General features: G+C 38.9%; 1 protein-coding gene across 1 annotated transcript in view; it reads right to left on the minus strand.

Moving 5' to 3' along the window:
* DIAPH3 (diaphanous related formin 3) overlaps positions 1-18,012 on the minus strand; it is a 482,025-nt gene that overhangs the window by 194,236 nt on the left and 269,777 nt on the right. The window contains exon 21 of the mRNA XM_028105625.2: positions 14,339-14,468. Within this exon, the coding sequence (XP_027961426.1) occupies positions 14,339-14,468 (130 nt within the window). The remainder of the gene's footprint in view (positions 1-14,338; positions 14,469-18,012) is intronic.

An 18,012-nucleotide genomic window follows, 5' to 3' on the forward strand; every position in this document is an offset into this window, starting at 1 on the left:
CCTGGAGTTAATGCAGACCCCATGGAGTTTAAGGCCTCAGCCCCACAAGACTCACTTCAGAAGACAATCACAAGACCCAGGGACCACCCATAACCCACACTTCTGACTAACTGGCTACAGAGTCAGGGGTTTCCATGCCCCTCCCCCCACTTATTTTCCATCATTTAATGTTTTCCAGAACTCAGGAAAGCACTATGCCTGCTATTACAGTTTTATCATAAAGGATGCAATTCAGGAACAGCCAAAGGGAAGCTATGCATGCAACAAAGAATGGGGGTGGGGAGATGGTACAGAGTGTCCATAGCTTCTATGAATATACCCCAGCCTCCTCAGCCTCATTGTTTCAGAGTTCTTACTGAAGCTTCATGACACAGGCATGACTGATCAAATGAGCCATCATTGGTGACTCAGCTCTATCTCCAGCCCCTTTTCCCTTTTCCTGGAGGTCAGAGGGTAGGCTGATAATTCTAACCCTCTAATCACATGCTTGTTGGCCTCTGGTGACCAGACTCCCATCTGGGAGCTATCTAGGTTCCTCCCCCCCACCCCCCACCTGCCTGAGTCATCTCATTAGCACACAAAAAAACACTTTTATCACTTAAGAAATTCTAGAGGTTTTAGGAGCTCTATACCAGGAAACTGGAAAATGACCAAATACATATTTCTAATATACCACATGGATATACAGAAGTACATGTCTGGAGAGAAGGCAGAACTCCAGTACCTGTGAGGAGGTGTAAAAACAAATAAATAAATTTTTGATTCATGAGTTGTGTTGCTCAGAAGGGTTTAACAACCTGGGCCGTCCTCAGAAGAGCCAGCTGCTCGTCACTGAACACAGAGCCATTCCCGTGAGTTATGAGCACTTCCCAGGGCGATAAGAGAAAGGCTTAAGAAAGAAGCCTGTATGAAGTGATCCTGTGAACCTTTTCCAATTCTTTGTTACCCAGTGGGTCAGAAACGATATTCTACTATCATTGTGATTTGAAGTAATTTCTCACTGGCTTAATTTCCACATCAGTGAAATGGGAAGAATCCTACGTCATATTTTTACCTCAGAGGCATTTCATAAAAGATCAAATGCTGTAACATAGGAGAAGGAATTTTTTTAAAGACAGTGCATGATGCACTGTTATTCTTAGTTCTCTATAAGAAATGAAGAGCTTAAAAGCTGAAAGAAGTAATAGTGGACTCAAAGAAAAAGTAAAAAGAACCATCATCATCATCAGGCCAGGAACAGTGTTGTAGAAGTCAGTCTAAAAAGAAAAGTTGCTGATTTCAAGAACAAAATATTAGGACTGTTTGCAGCATATTCAAACATTTAACGTTGATGTGATAAAAAGCAAGTGGTCTTTAAAAATGCTTCTTGAAGCTACTCTACAGATGGAAACCCCACTAAGCCATTACTTATGCTTCATCAGCAGTCTCTGGCTACATTATTTGTACATTTAAGTGTAAGTGACCAACTTTCACTGGTTTTTAACTAAGGACCAAAGCACACTTGGAAGAGAGAAGGATGTGAGCAAATTGTAGGCTAATAATGCCTGGGCCATCCAATGGGTAAAACTAAAGAATATATAAGAATTTCTTTGGCGTCTTTCTTTTTCAGCAATTCTATTTCCACAGATAATTCCTTTAGACATCTTCAAATGTAATCTTAACCACACTGTTTGTGTCAAGTTCTTCGAGGTCAGTGATTATATATACATATTTTTTTGTATTAGAAATCCCAACTACAGCAGAGTTTTAAATTGTACATCCTCAAAGGAGTGTTAATTTACTGGTGTCCCTGTATGTGACCAGTGTATGAATTTTATCTTTCAACACTGTCACAGTCCTCGACTAAGAAATTAATCTTATTTTTGTATTCCTTTCCATTATTTGGAAGTAACAAAACACAGCCATCATCAGAGTTGACTAGATTATTTTAAGGGCAATTTCCACTTTTGCATTTTACTCGGTTAATATTCATTCAAATGGGATGTCTCTCAGTCTCCTCAAATGTCACATGTGTCTGCCCCCAGGCAACTGCCCATCTGCAATCTCCACACCCAGGCAGAACCAGGAATTGTGTTTCCTGTGGCAGAAACCTGCTAGTACCCTTTCCTCTCCTGCAACCCTCAGATCCAATCATGACATCACTGGTATTTCCTTTGGCAAACAGTTAAATTCTTGCTCATGGGAGTACCATTCAAGTGATCGGGATCCTTATCTCTTCTCTGATCTCTGCTCTTTTTTTCTTCAGTGCCTTCTCCACACTGCACTTAGGAGTTTCCAGACAAACACTAATTTAAAGGTGGCTTCAAGCTAGCCAGTAAACTGCTTTCATGACAACATCTGAGCTCCACCCACAAGCGGGCTTGACTATTTCATGTTCTGCTATGCTTTACTCTTAGAGCAACATCCTGCTTGTAGTTTCCCTCCCCCCCACCCCCTCTTCAGGTACTGACCCTGGAAAAAATATGTCTGTTTGCCTTGTCCACTGTTCCTTGATCATTCCCACTCATACATAAAATAACAAGAGTCAAAAACTCTAGCTAGCCCCCCTAGTGAGGTGCCCTCCCCACCCATCATACCAGGTAATTATCTCTATCTTTGCAATTACTACACTCCATTACTTTTATCTTTGTGTGTGCCTTCCTCTCCCAAATGACTACGAATTCCTTGAGGGAAGATACCATATTTGTTTTTGTATCTTCAGTTACATAACACACTGCAGACACTCAAATATTTGCTGAAGGAATGGATTTTGGATTTAGCTTTAATCTCGTGAGGTTAACAGAGTAAATAGCTCAAACCTTAAAATCCAACACACAGATTTGTCTTCAAGTGCCTTGTCATTATAATTATGCACTAGAGGTGTTAAGTATAAAAGTTAAAAGTCACAACCATAAATATTTAAGTTTAAAGTAATGATGAATACAGGCTTTCTGTAATGTGATGGCCTTCACCATTCACTAAGATTTCAAGACAGGAGAATAGAAATTACATACATGTAAGATTTTTACAATTAAATAACAATCCTCTATGAATATCTCCTGGAGATGCTGCTTATTATTTTATAACAAGCGTCCTAAGAAGTGTCACATTCATTCTTACCTATCATGATATATTTCAGGGAAATTGATTTCTTTAAAGAAGGCTTACACAACAACTTATTACCATAAAAACAATCAAACATTCAACCTAAATGAACCTTCCCGTGCTCACAAACACAGTCGTTTTCTGAGGGCAACAAACTAGGCTAGAGCATTTCAGGCTCCCAAGCAAATGAAAGTATTTTATAAAATTCTAAGAATATTTTATAAATGCGAGTTAAAAAAAAATAAATTGGATGGACAAGATGGACAAAAACTCAGAATTTTAAAAACCTCCACATTAAGTAGGCCTCTAACAAAATCTAAGTTCTGGAATAGCATTATGAAACCCATGATTATTTTGAAAAGGTTTAAAACTTAAGCAAGAGGACAGAAAAGCACAAACTCAAAATAAATCGCAGCTCGGTATGCAACAGGCAAAGGTAAATCGAAAGAAGCAGTGGGAAACTAGTGGCCAGTTACCCTCACCAAGCACTGGCCCTCCTCTGCTCAGCTTTCCTTCCATCCCACTGTTCTGATTCTTAATGGGACCCGTTATAATAAACTGTCCTAACTTGCATTCCCTAATTTACTGTACTATGTACAATGAGATTTTTGTAGTTATTTTATTTTTTTAACATCATGCTGCAAGAGAATGGTCTATGTCTGCTCTGGGAGTTGGAAGGAGGTAAGGTGGAAGGCAAGCAGAAGTGAGGCTGAATGCAGCCCAGTGAAAGGGCTCCCTCGCGTCAGTTCCGCTGAACCCTCGGCCTCCTCCCCCACTCTCCGCTCCGGGGGAGAGAAGCAGCCTTGTCCTCCACAACCATGAAGAGAATGTTAAAGGTCAGTCAGCTTTTTAGATACCAGTAGTAGTGGTACAAACAAACCGCTTTCATAAACCATGTTTACCTGTAAGAATTTGAAAATTCCTTCTTGCAAATAAGATGTTCAAGAACACGGTAAATATGACACAAAAGAGGTCCGTCACAGAGACGTCTGTCACAGTATTCAAAACGTTCCCTCAGGATAATGGTTTTGTGTGCATGTGTATGGGAGGGAGATGGTACCACTTCTACTGTGTACTATGGTAAATATGAAGTATAGATTGGATGCTGTGCAAATTATAAGACAAACTTTCACAGAGGACTACGAGAGACCACGCAGTCTATGTCCTAGACTGCATATCTCTAGACCTGAAAAATTATAAATTTTTTCTCCGGCCTGTATCCTTCCCCTAAACACCAACTGCCTATTGAACATCTTTCCTTAATATTTCATAGGCATCTTAAACTCACATTTCCAAATTGGAATTCATCTTCCTCCTTGAACCTGTTTCTCCATCTCAGTGAATGATTGGTGTGGTGACTCCTTTTTCTCTCATGCCCAACACACCCACTCATAAAGTCCTGTTGGTTCTACCTTCAAAATCGGAATACTTCCCACCACTGTTGCTACCTCCTTCTCATCCCAGCCAACATGCTTTCCTCCCTGGATGATTATTACAGCCTCTGAGTGGCTTCGCTGCTTCTGCTATTGTTCTGGATTTTTCCCCAGGACAGCAGCCGAAGCAACCTTTTGAAAATACAAGTCAGATGCCAGTCTTCTGGCTTGAAAACTTTCTAATGGCTCCCCATTTCAGAGTAAAGTCAAAATCTCTCTAATGATGAATCGTGTCCTATAGAATCTGTGACCTTTCTGACCTCATCTCCTCTCATATCCTCCCTGTGTTCCAGTTTCACTTGCTTATCTTGGGACTTCTACATGGCTCTGCTCTCTGCCTAAAGGGCTTCTCTCAGACACCCAAATTGCTTTGCCTCCTCCTCCCACCTCCTTCACATCTTTTCACAAAGGCCACCTTCTATGGGGCCTTCTCTGATCACTCAACTTTAACTGTGGGAAAAACAAAACAAAACTCTGCCCCGGAAGGCCAGAACTAACCATCTGACATACTCTACGTCGACTTCTTCCTTTGGCAGATGTTCCGTAAAACGTGAACTTCAAGAGAGCAGATACTTTTCTTTTGTGCTCATGGCTCTCTCCAGGCTTCCAAATTTTGCCTGGACAGGAGGCGGCACTCGTGAGATGGCTCGTAAAATAATGAATGAGTCCATCTAATTTAGGCCACTGTTTCATTTTTTCACTGTCAAAGTCAGGTCTGATCCTTACTGATGCAAGTGCCTAGCACCTTGTTTGCTACACAGTGAGAATTCAACAAACTTTTTGGAAAGAGTTCTTTCCTTATGGGGTCAAAACATACCCAAACTATTAATGAGCACTAGTACTTTTTTCCTTAAAATTCAGTTTGACAGACAGCTGCTGAGAAACTGTCCTAACAGTGACAGCGGTCTCACTGCTGATCAATTTTAAATCTATACTTGAAGATGATCTCTTCTGAGGGGAGGGGGGAAGATTATCCAGAACATATTTTCTTTAGGTTTTTCTATGCAGACAAATATCTTTTTCAACTTTCCTATCACTTGTATCATTTATCTTAAGTGTTCATTCGTATTTCATATTTTCATATGGAAATGGAAAACATTTCCAAGTAACTAATTCCTTAATAATTCCGGGCTGCTAAATTTGTTTTTAAATAACATGCAAACACTTCCAGAAAAAAATAAGCTCTAAGTTGTTGAAGAGTGGTTGGACCCTAGCTACTTTTTACAGCTTTTTAATAGAAGACCTCTTTCAAAAGAAATCTTTTTTATCAAAGTTCAAAACAGGAAATAAAAACAGTGACTCAGGCTGAAGCAGAGGAAGGAAAATAGAACTCATTTTCCAAATTCCATTTCCCTATGCTAGTATGCTCAACCAGTGAAAATGCATTGTGTTGTGCATTTAAGACTGTGCAATTTCCTATCTATCTATCTATCTTTAATTTTTAGAAAAGTAAGTAAATTTTTCAGCAACATAGATCTATGAAATTCTAAAGTCTGAGTAAGTTTCAGGCAAGACACAGTTGGGACCTGTTCAAATAACTATTGAGAATAGATGTTAAAATTACATAATCATATTATTCACAGAGACTCATGTTTTTCTGCATCATTAATGACAGAATAGGCAGATGTGTGTAAATAAGAAATAATCACTGAAAAACAGCTAAATTACAGAAAATATAGAGAATATTTACATAGTCCTTATGGTTTGCTATTCAATTTTATAGCTATTTGCACATATTAACCTATAACTTCACAACAAACCTCTGAATTAAGTACAACTATTATCCCCATTTTACAGGTAAGAACACTGAGTCCCAGTGGGGCTAAGGAACTCATCCAAGGTTATACCTCTAGCAATGGACAGAGCTGGGGTTTGAACCCCAGTTGTCCAACTTCAGAGTATGTGACTGTAACAATAGCTTCCTCCATAATGCAATGTCTCTATAATCTAAATGGGGATCCCATTTTTTTTTATTTTGCCCATTGAAATTATTTATTGGAGTTATTGTAATTGTCACTACTTATTAAAAATTCCTTACATTCAGAGGCATATGATGGATTTCAGTTTTAATTGCTGTAGCATTTGCATGTGATGATGAAAGAAAAGGGTATTTCATAAGCTCATCAACAATAACCCTTAAACACCAAAACATTTCACAACATAATGCTAACTGCCGTCCATATCCATGTCTGTGTAACTGCGCTTCACCATTTCAGCACTCAGAGAGGATGGTGCTACTTCCATGCAGTTACGGGAGTGAGGACAAGGATGAGTACAGGGAGTTGAAGAGTATCCCTCCCAACCCCCAAATCCATGGCCACAAATCACGTCAGCATGTGGCTTATTTGGCAATAGGATCTTCGCACAGGGAATCAGTTAAGGATCTTGAGATGAAATTGCCCTGGATTTAGGGTGGCCTTAAATCAAATGACTTGTGTCTTTACAAAGAGAGGCAAGAGCGAGAGACACGGAGGAGAAGAGGGCACCAAGGGTTGCTGGCAGCCACCAGAAGCTAAGAGAGAGGCTCGGGACGGCTCCTCCCTGACAGGCTTCAGAAGGAACCCATCCTACCAACACCTGGATTTCAGACGTCTGTATTCCTGAATGATTCGAGCATAAATTCATATGCCTCTGCTGTTTAAAGGAGCCTAGCGCGTGCTCATCGGTACGGCAGCCCCACGAAGCCCATGCGACTATTATTTCAGGACTCTGCCAGCCGCACAGAGCCTGGTTTCCGGACAGCAGCTGACAGTTTTACCTGCGGCATCGGAGCCACCCCACAGCTCTGCACCCAACTGGCCACACGGCAACCTTGTGAGCAGTGACATTGAGCAGACTGCCATGACGGAGCACGTTCCATCCACTGCCAAGGCGTCCTCAGACTGCACAGATTTGTTACGATAAGCTATCCTTCAGAATGCTCTCATTCCGAAATTTCCTTTCATCCACCTTGTTTGTAATTTCCCACTTCCTGTTGCAGCACTGAGCGGCCGTAAATACTGCTTTGTGGCCAGCCATCCAGGAGAGTTCGGAGACCTTGCTTGTCACTGTTGCTCCTGTCCTGTGACTTGATGTGAGCTATGGCTCACAGGTGACATTGAGAGAACTGTTCCAGTAGCTATTTCAAATGCGTAGCTGGCCCCAAATCTGCAAACACTGTAAACTGTTAGTTTCTTGAAAAGATTAATGCTTTATTGATGCCACTTTCAGTCTCCTAACCTCCAAAAAGATATAGAGGTCTTCCTGATGTGTTTTTCTTCTTCATCATCATCTATCAGCCCCAGCAGCAGCCGATTCAGGAAATGTTCTCAGCTCAGTATCTCAAAAAGCAATCTTTAGCTGGATGTGTAGTTCCTCCATGCCTAGTATTCTTCCACATCAGTCTAGAGAATCCTCAGTCCTTCGAGGGACTTTGGCCCTGGTCTTTCTACATTCTATTATGTTGCTTTTCAAAATGGTTTATATTTGCACAGAGCAACAGTGCAATACAAACTTACAAGCAAGTCTCCGATATAAACTTTTGATGCCAACTCTATGTAGATAATCCCTGGAAATTAACTGGGAGAATTTAAATAAAATGCCAATCAGACAACTTGCATCTTGTGGCCCCTTACCAGCACACTGAACTCACAGTACACTATGTGTATTTTTCATATATCTTGTAATTACCTTGTGAATGACCCAGTTATATTTCATCCTACCTTTTTATGTTAAAAGTGTTCACTTGAACAGAAAATTTTTATAAATACTGCCCTTTTAATACATATATGCCTATATGTATTTTTATATACATATAATACATATATGCCTATATGTATTAATACATATATGCCTTTACTACCTATACATGAATTATATTTTAAAAATAAATTTATCTTTTATTATATTGGGCTGGTGGTGACATTAAAATTATTCTACAATTCTTAAGAACACTTATTAGATCAGTACAGATTATCCAGTTAGATCACTGAGACCTAACTACACAGAAGTCATAAAGTAGCTTCCCAGACAAAACTTGTTACTCTACCATCTAGCTGCAGAATCATGTTACACAGGTAAGAGATAGCAAATGTTTTCACTATTTCTATAGGATAATGCAAAAAGAAGTACAACCATCCATCCACACGTCCCTTTCAGAAAAGAGTCAACAGATAATTCAGAGTGTTACTAGCCTTTATTGGCTACTTGCTTATAATAAAATTACAACTATTAAAGGAGCAAAACAGAGGCAGGTGGCAAAGAAATATACAGAGGGATGCAGTGAGTAAAAGACAAAACAGAACAAAAACAATACACCAGTGTAAACAAACGCATTCTAGAATAAAATCTAGGAGATACCATAGATTGAACCCTGAAATGAAATGTGAATATTCATGAATATATTTATTTAGATTGCCTCAATTTTTTCCTTATATGTATGCATTTATGTCGTGTCTATTCAAAAAAGGAATTGAGGCATACTTGTAATTACATAAAATCATGTGATAGTTCACGGTTTGTACGAGAACCTCTGATATCCCGAAATTGCTTACTAGTGAACACCTAACACAGCAGGTCTATGACTGCTTCTTTAAGTGATCTGATCAAGTAAAAACATCATTCCGCATATGCTACTCTATTCTACAGCCGAAAAACTCTAAGCAAGAAAAGTGCCTTAAGTTATTCTATTAGTGTGCTAGGGCCGCATCACAAATGCCATGGGCTGGGTGGCTTAAACAACAGAAACTTCATTCCTCACAGTTCTGGAGTCTAAGATCAAGGTGTCAGTAGATTTGGTTTCTTTTGAAGCAAGAATATGGCCTTGGCTTGCAGATGGCCACCCTCTCGCTGTGCCCTCACATTGTTGGTCTGTGTGCATGCAAACCCCTGGTGTTTATCTGTCCAAATTTCCTCCTCTTATGAGGAGACAATTCACACTGGATTAGGGCCTACCCTAAGAGCCTCGTTTTACATAATCACCTCTTTAAACACCTATCTGCACATTCAATCACGATCTGGGATACTAAGGATTAATGCTTCCACATAGGAAGGGCTTGGACACAAGGGGACGGAATTCAGCTCCTACCAGAATATAGTTTTGTACCCTGTATTGACAATTCAATTAAAACAATACCCTACATGGTTGTCGTCTCTAAATTTTATTATAAATGCCCCCCCACCATGTTCTTTCAAATGATTTCACTATATTGGCAGAAATGCACACACAAGTGAGTATTTTCATGAAACTCTAATATCTTAGTTGATTTGAAATACCAGATGAATTATTTATCTCAAAATCGTGAGGCCCCAACCTATGACCTCCCTAACATAATGTTATTTAAGTCTGTTGCACAATGAGTATTTTTTATGTACTTACAGTACACACTTAATGTCTAAAATGCAACTGAATAACTAATCCTGAACATTCAAAATATATACATCAAACTCATAAATGTTAATTGGCATTTTTAGAAGTGTATAGTATAAGAAGGTTAATGGGAGCCTTTGAAAATGCTTTCTGCTTATTAGAGCACATGAATTTGAAATTTCAAACACTACACATTTCCAGGTGGCAGCCACCTGGAAATGAAGTGTTCTAAGTGCTCACAGTAGGTGAATAAAAGATAAACATTTGGTATTTAGTAAGCCATTTATCATAAAATGTTGGAAAGTCATGAGGCACTGGAATTGGAGATGTATCTGAGTAGACAAATATTTGGGTCAGGCCAAGGAGTTACTAGCTAAAAGCAAACAAACAGTCTTAAAAGCAGAGATGTCAATAAAATGGAGAGGACAAATATCAAATGTAAGATATCAAAGAAAATGCTCCCAAAAGCTAAACATGTGGAAATGGGGACACCTGGGTGGCTCAGTCGGTTAAGCGTCTGCCTTCGGCTCAGGTCATGATCCCGGGCTCCTGGGATCGAGTCCTGCATCAGGCTCCCTGCTCAGCGGGGAGTCGGCTTCTCCCTCTCCCCCTCACTCTCTCATGTGTGCACTCTCTCTCCCTCAAATAAATAAAATTTTTTAAAAATTAAAATAAAAAAAATAAACATGTGGAAATGGAAAAAAGTGAAAAACATTAGAAATGTGGAATCATTAAATCCACTCTGACAATACCCTGAAGGCAGCCCATTCTCTAGAAGTGAATTCCATCTCCAGGAGTTCCAGGAATAGTCTCTACTCTAGACTCTGAGTTCTTAGACAGTGGTCGAAGATTTTCTGGAAAACATACGAATTTATACTTAAGGAAAGAGTAGGGCACACTGAAACTCCTCGGAACAACCAGGAGAAAAGCACTAGAGGGAAGGTGACATTTACTGTAAGTGGCTCGATCAAGGAGGGAACGAGGCAACATTCTAGGCCACTTCCCACAGACGAAACTTAGAATCTACCACGCAGCTCGCAGTTGACGTGCTGGAGGCTGTAAAGAGACAAGGCGAATGAGAAGAGGGAAATCAAAAGGAAGGGTGTTAGGAAGGATTTTCTCAAGTAAACAAAACTTGGGAAGGAGCGGTTATGGGTGTAGGAATTAAGAGCCGCATTTTATGGCATACCGTGATCTATGCATGTGGTGTGGCCAAAGATGGCAAGTTCGCTGGTGGATACGCAAGTGTGGAGCTTAGAAGGGAAGATTGGGGTGCAAATTTGTAAGTCATTAACCGAATGATGGTATGTAAGCCCTTGGAAACTGAACAGATCACCTAAGGAATTATGGGGAGAAAGGAAAAGAAGGGCTCTGTATTAGGCTAATAACACTCGCTGCATCGAAGCCGCATCGAAGGAGAGGAGGAAGTCAAGGATCCTGAGAGTGTAAGAGGAGCCAGTTAGGACAGGAGCCAGGTGCCAGTGCAGTCACCTGGGTCACCACTGAGACACAGAAACTAAACCTTGGACCAGCAGCAAGACAAGGGCACAGTTTCTGACACTGAGTAATCACACAACACCTGCTTATCAAATGAAGAAGTTAGTTACTGACTGGACTTGCACGGCATTCCTAGAATTTAGACTACCTAGGGAAGAAGAGAAATATATGGCAGAGATCCACGAACCCTAAAAGAGACAGGGCTGAACAAGGTGACATTATAAACTTACCTTGGTTTTACTTTAATACACGCTCCAAACCCCCAGAGTTTTGTCATATTTTCTACTCATTAATAAAAAAACATTCCAAGTTAATAATGAAGCTGGTTATTGTGAAATAATCAATAAAACTTTCACAGACTAGAGTCCATTAACTTCAACTGTGTAGACAAGAGAACAATGTATTCAACCCTTCAAAGACCAGGAAAAAAAAAAAGAAAGAAATATTGCAATGGTATATAGAAATACAATAATGACCCAAAGTATTTTCACTGAAATACAACAGAAAAGCCGTAAGCCACTATCTCTTAGAAAAGCAGCAGCCCTAATGAAGTAGATTTTTGGAAAATTGTCATACGGGTAAGCTCATTAGTTGCAATGAAAGATCCCCCTGCTGATCCACGAGGACTTAATGGCCAGGATTTTGTTATGTCTCAAAAACAAAGGTACTTTTTAATTCATGTGATAGCTCACTGAGGAGACTGCAAATATGGAAACTTTTAAATGATGATATATAATATAAAAGCACTGAAATTTTCCAAAGCAAACACAGACTTACTTCATCCAAAACTATTACATTCATTCCGCTAAAATCTCGTTCATTAACAGGGTAATATAATCACACAAAGAAATTATGCTCGACAATCACCTACACTATATAAAAAAAATCTATATCCATCTCTATCCATGTGTATCTATCTATCTATATCTCGATGATGGCTTTTCTGTTTCAAATATTTAGTGGGCTGCTTCCAGTGAAACACATTCATGCTATGTGCTGACCTATACACATATGCATGCCTCCGCTCTAACAGATGGAAATGAAAAACCTCCAAGGCCCTAGAATGCCCCGGTAGCAACATTGAAAAAGAAAATAAACAGAAGTATCTAATTACCAAGCTACAACTCTTCAAGCCCTTATCAAAGTTAGTTTTCCAAAAGCAAAATAATAAAATACAGAATTTTAAGTACAACCAAGTGAGTCAAAATAGATAAATGGTATTTTAAAAACTTCATTTAGAGCACCACTGCTGGAAAATAAATACTATACTAAAATGTACATCTGAAAGAGAAGTATGTTCCAGCTCACTGTTCAGTTTTAGAACCAGGAGGAAAGGATGGTGAAGTGGTCAGGAATGCAAATTGTTATTATCATAAAATGCTTGCACGGATTTAATTCTTCCCAAAGACCTAATGTTGGTATAAGCTATAGCTCTATGCAGCTATCTTTTCTCCAGAAAAAGAACTCTCTCTATATTTCAAGGCATTATGCACAACTTTTTCATCTACTATTCTTTTACTTATCATGCTTACCATTCATCACTTTCAATTCTCCAACTTTCAATTCTCTTTTGGCCCGTTTACTTTTTATTTCAAAATTTCCAAAATCTCATTTTAGAGAAGTTACCTTCCCTGAATGAATCAATCACTTAAAAGCATTTTGAGTATCACTGAGTTATTTTTAATGTGTTTTCTTCCTCCGTGTACTTTTGCCCTATTTCATTGTTTAATATAAGAAAATAATTGTTTTCCCTTCTTAAATTCCATTAAAACACTTACACCCATATATATATGTGTGTGTGTGTGTGTGTGTGTGTATACACATACGGTCATTATCTTCTTATACCAAGGACATTCTTAGGAAGCACAAGGACAAAGTAAGTAATTCCAACATCATTACATTAGCATGCAGGAGCAAAAAGTAAAGTAAAAAGCTTATTTTCGGTCTTAAAAATCCAGACTACTTATTTCTAACTCTCCTCTACCCCCCACCACCTCAACAGGCTGTATGAGATATGCACTTCGAAGAAACATACATCTCAGGAAAAACTGTCAAAAGAACATCTCATCCAATCACATTACCACTCTGCAGATAGAGTGTTACTAGAAGAAGTTTTACAGAAGAAACAAAGGGAGTAGAAAATGACAAAGGTGACTTTTTTTTAAGAAGGAATATTCACTAAAACTGGGCGGTGGTGAAGTTATTCTTAAGTTGACAAATTCCAACTTTAGGAAGACAATAAACAACAAACAACACAAAAATAGTCTGACATTTCTAATGGCCAGTTTTCAACACAATGACAATACAGATATACCACCATTTCAAATGAGTTGTCTTCCAAGAAGTATGTATGCATATATTCATAGAAATGTGTATTCAAAAATTGGTGGTTGGAGCAAGTAAAATTTTTTCACAGAATAGGTTATATAAATAAAAACTGGATTCTTCAAGTGGTCAAAACTTGCATTTAAATCGTATTATAACCAACTATTAATAACAGGTCCTATCCTATCCTGACCCTTTGCAACCTGATCTAAACCCAGTGGGGACAGAAGTAGGTGAGACATCCAGGCATTAGAAAGGACTGAAGGGAATTTCTGGCAGATTGGTCTCTACTAGGACAAAGAGGGCAGTCTCTACCTTCAGTGTGCGTGGAGACAGATTTAGAACTTAGGCTAACTGGGGACACTGGTTACTGGGGCTTGGCCCAGGCACAATGATTGTCCCCAAGTGAAGGACACTGACTCAAGTGAGGGTTACCATGGCTACAGTGGAGGCAGCTGAGCAGCAGAGGGTGGGGCTGGGCAGGTATTCATAAAGCTTAACTACACAACTACATATATTTTATATTTTTATAAATATATTTAAAACACTGTGGCAAAGTAGCAAGTTTGTTCAAATAAAAGGCATTATTTTCTGTCTTGACATACTAACTGAAGACTCAGAGCAGTGAAATGTTTTCTATAAAAGCACAAACCTTTACTGGCTTTGTCTAAATGTTCCAAATCATCCACAAAATTCAGGATATCAGGGTACTTTTCTTCACATACTTCCACCAGAAAATGAAGTAGTGTTGTTTTCTGATCTGTTGATTTTGTGTCCTTTAGCTAGACAGGATGAGAGGGAGAAAAAAACAGTCAAAAATATTTTGGTAATCTGCCTACGTACCTAATGTTAATACTGTATTTTGTAGGTAAGAAGTAAATGAATTATAAAATTAGTTAATTCTATTTTTGAATTGCAAATGTTTAAGTACTTGAAAAGCTACTCTTTAAGTATTGTTGAAGTCATTAACACTTGTTGAAAAGTATAAGCTTAATCCAATCTATTATGCAACATTTTATGGCAAAAAATACATGATAAACACTTAAGAGAATAACCTGAAAGTCTATATGATAATAGTACTTAAAACAATCCCAGGCATCTGTTCCTTTTTTAAAAAAATTTTTTAAATTTGGCCCATATTTATGGAATGCCTACTAGATGATGTAGGAGTCAGAGATGCAATAATAAGACACAGAGTTGTTCCTCAAGAAGCTGTTTAGTGGCGGAAAAATACACACACGTACATTTACCATGGTGTGACAAACAGTAGAATAAAAATAACAAAGTAAGCCTCAGAGGACAGGACATCTGGAACACTGGTAGACAGGAAGTTGTATGGATTAGGGAAGGGAAGGAGAAAATTCAAAAGTGCCATACCATGAGCAGATGGAGCAATATTTGAAAAAGGCCACACTTGAGGAAGAAAACAACACATTTGAGGAGTCTGAGTGACTCAGAAAAAGAAGTGTGTGTTGAGGAGGACAATAGAGAGAGTAGACAGATATAAAGCTGGGAGACAGAAAAAGACCAGAAAACAGGAGGAAAGGTATGCCTTGGATCCCTCAGAATTGGGAGTTTTTAAACTGGGTAAGAGATGATGAGACTGACAGTTTAGAAAGCTCCCTCGAGCACTGTGTGGATAAAAGACAAAAAGCAAGGGAAAGAACAGAAGCAGGGAAAGAACTTAAAAACCTGAAACAACAATACAGGCAGGGAAAGACAAAGGCCTGACAGAGGGGCCATGGAGACCCAGGTGGTACCATTAATTGAAGTAAACGGAAAGAGAGAGAAACAGATTTGGGTGGGGTGCGGGGCGCAAAGAGACTGGTTTCACTTTTGAATGAGTTTGAAGCTTTTAAGTAACATCCAAGTAAAAATGCCCACAAAGGATGTAGATTGATACAGGCATAGAAAAATGTTTCTCGATCTTTCTCTTTCATTATTGCTGGCCAAAGAGCATTTTCAGGTAGGTTTTTTTCCTAATCATGTGCACCCATGAAATTTTAAAATCATAGGTATCCTGTATATCTGTTCACGTACTGTATGTGTATCTATGCTTTGCACATAAAAACAGCAAGATAGGGCGCCTGGGTGGCACAGTCGTTAAGCATCTGCCTTCGGCTCAGGTCATGATCCCACTCGAGGGCTCCTTGCTCAGTGAGGAGCCTGCTTCTCCCTCTGCCTCTGCTGCTCCCCCTCCTTGTGCTCTCTCTCTCTGACAAATAAATAAAAATCTTAAAAAAAAAAAAAAAAAACAAACAGCAAGATACTTTTGCTTCCCAAGAACCAATTTTCTATCCCCTGGGGGTGGATAAACTGTTGAGCATACCTGGCTAGAACTCAGAGAGGAGTATAATGGTCTAGGCCCACCAGATTGTGAGCCTTTAACCCCCAAAGCTCAACAGCTGATCAAACGAACCCAAACAAGTACATAGAATGTATATTTTATATACAAATATATGACCTAGTTGTAATCCCAGTTCACAAGTTATTTTTTGCATGCTAAAAGCAGTTAGAATCTCTCAGCCTGTTTTCACATATATTGAGAATGTTCATCTCATTTATTAAGCTACCTTTCGATCCATAATTTCCTTCACACTATCATCTTTAATGGATAAGGCCAGAGTAAAAGTTGCAAACTTTCATAAATGTAATAATTTTCTCTTGTATAACCAAGACATAGCATAAAAGCTGTCTTTTGGTTTTGTTTGTATTTTTTAAAGCAGCCTGATAGTGAACTCTTCTATCCCCCCTACCCCCATGACAGCAATGACTGCCTGGGGAATAGCATCCCTTCTGTGGGCTCTCAGCTCCCGACTGCCACTAATTATATCTTCACCATGCTCCTTTCTTGTGAAACGAGATATGCAGCCTGTATGAAATGTTGATTAGCACAAGCACCATTGACCTCTAGAATTTGTAAAGCCTGGAAGGAGCTTTCCAGTACTATATATGATGCAACTAAATAGTCAGCAACTGCTAGGATTAATAGATCAAGAAATCTCTGTGATCTAACAACAACCAACTGGATCAATCCTGGTCTTTATTCATGAGCAATAAAAATTCAGAATTAGAATTCTGGAATATAATATAGTTTATAGCATCTATCAGCTTAGTCAGTGTTAAGGATACAAGTCAAACAAAGATTCAAGTTATTCAGAGACCATTACAAAGCTAGACAGTAATTCGTGGAGGAGGGTGTTGGGCTGGCTGTATTACTGAAAACATTGCCTGGTTAGCAAGTAGAGTACTGGCAACAATCTAATATTAAAAAGTAGATCTACTGAATAGTAAATGGAAGCAAAATTCTCCCAACCTTTCAGAATCTGTATTTAACAGCTGTAAGACAAAAAGAAAAATCAAATTTCCAAATAAATATTTCAAAGTAAACCTAATAAATGAGAAGAAGTTCAGATAAGAAACAAAGATAGCAACCAATTGTTGCTAACACAGGTGCCTCATTCACACACTGGTACGTGCTTTAAAATCCGGGTGAGGAATCCTCATTCAGGTCCTAACATTCTCAGGAGTAAGTACACAAAGGTATTCTTCCTGCCCCAATTACTCTATTCCCTCCCTTCTTCCCCCCAAATTGCTTTCCAAGAAAATGAAAAAAAGGTCACCTTCTAAAAGCATGAGTGCACAACAAAATATTTATCAACGTCTTTATCTATTTGTTCAATTTTTTTTACCTTTTTGAGAAACATGAACAAAAAGGGCACGTTCGATTTCCACTAATTACTCGTATCATATATAATCAGCGACTGAGCTAGAAGAATAAGGAAAGCTTGAGGGATGGTGCTAATTTTGTTGAAGAGAAAGAACAGTTCACTTGAGCACACTTCTTAACGCTAACTCTTGGAAAGAAAATGAAGCTAAAATATTTGCTTTAAAAATTTGTTTAAGGGGGCGCCTGGGTGGCTCAGTCATTAAGCGTCTGCCTTCAGCTCAGGTCATGATCCCAGGGTCCTGGGATCGAGCCCCCACATCGGGCTCCCTGCTCAGCGGGAAGCCTGCTCCTCCCTCTCCCACTCCCCCTGCTTGTGTTCCCTCTCTGTCTCTGTCTAAATAAATAAAATCTTTAAAAATAAAATAAAATAAAATAAAAATTTGTTTAGGTTTAAAAAATATGCTTTATTTAAATTTTAACAGACACTGTTTGACAGGCTTCCTTTTGTTTTATTGCCAAGAGATGTGTCTTGCTGATGAGTAATCACGGCTGTTAAGGAGAATTTCTTATTTGTATATTGTTTCTTTGAGGTACATTTAATGCAGCATGGATGTCAAATAAACAAAAAGATAGATGGAGTTTCTTCAACTGCTCTG

This window comes from Eumetopias jubatus, unplaced genomic scaffold (assembly GCF_037043125.1).
Source record: "Eumetopias jubatus isolate StellerSeaLion01/CBP00866 unplaced genomic scaffold, mEumJub1_p1.0 scaffold_3, whole genome shotgun sequence".
Classification (NCBI taxonomy): Eukaryota; Metazoa; Chordata; class Mammalia; order Carnivora; family Otariidae; genus Eumetopias; species Eumetopias jubatus.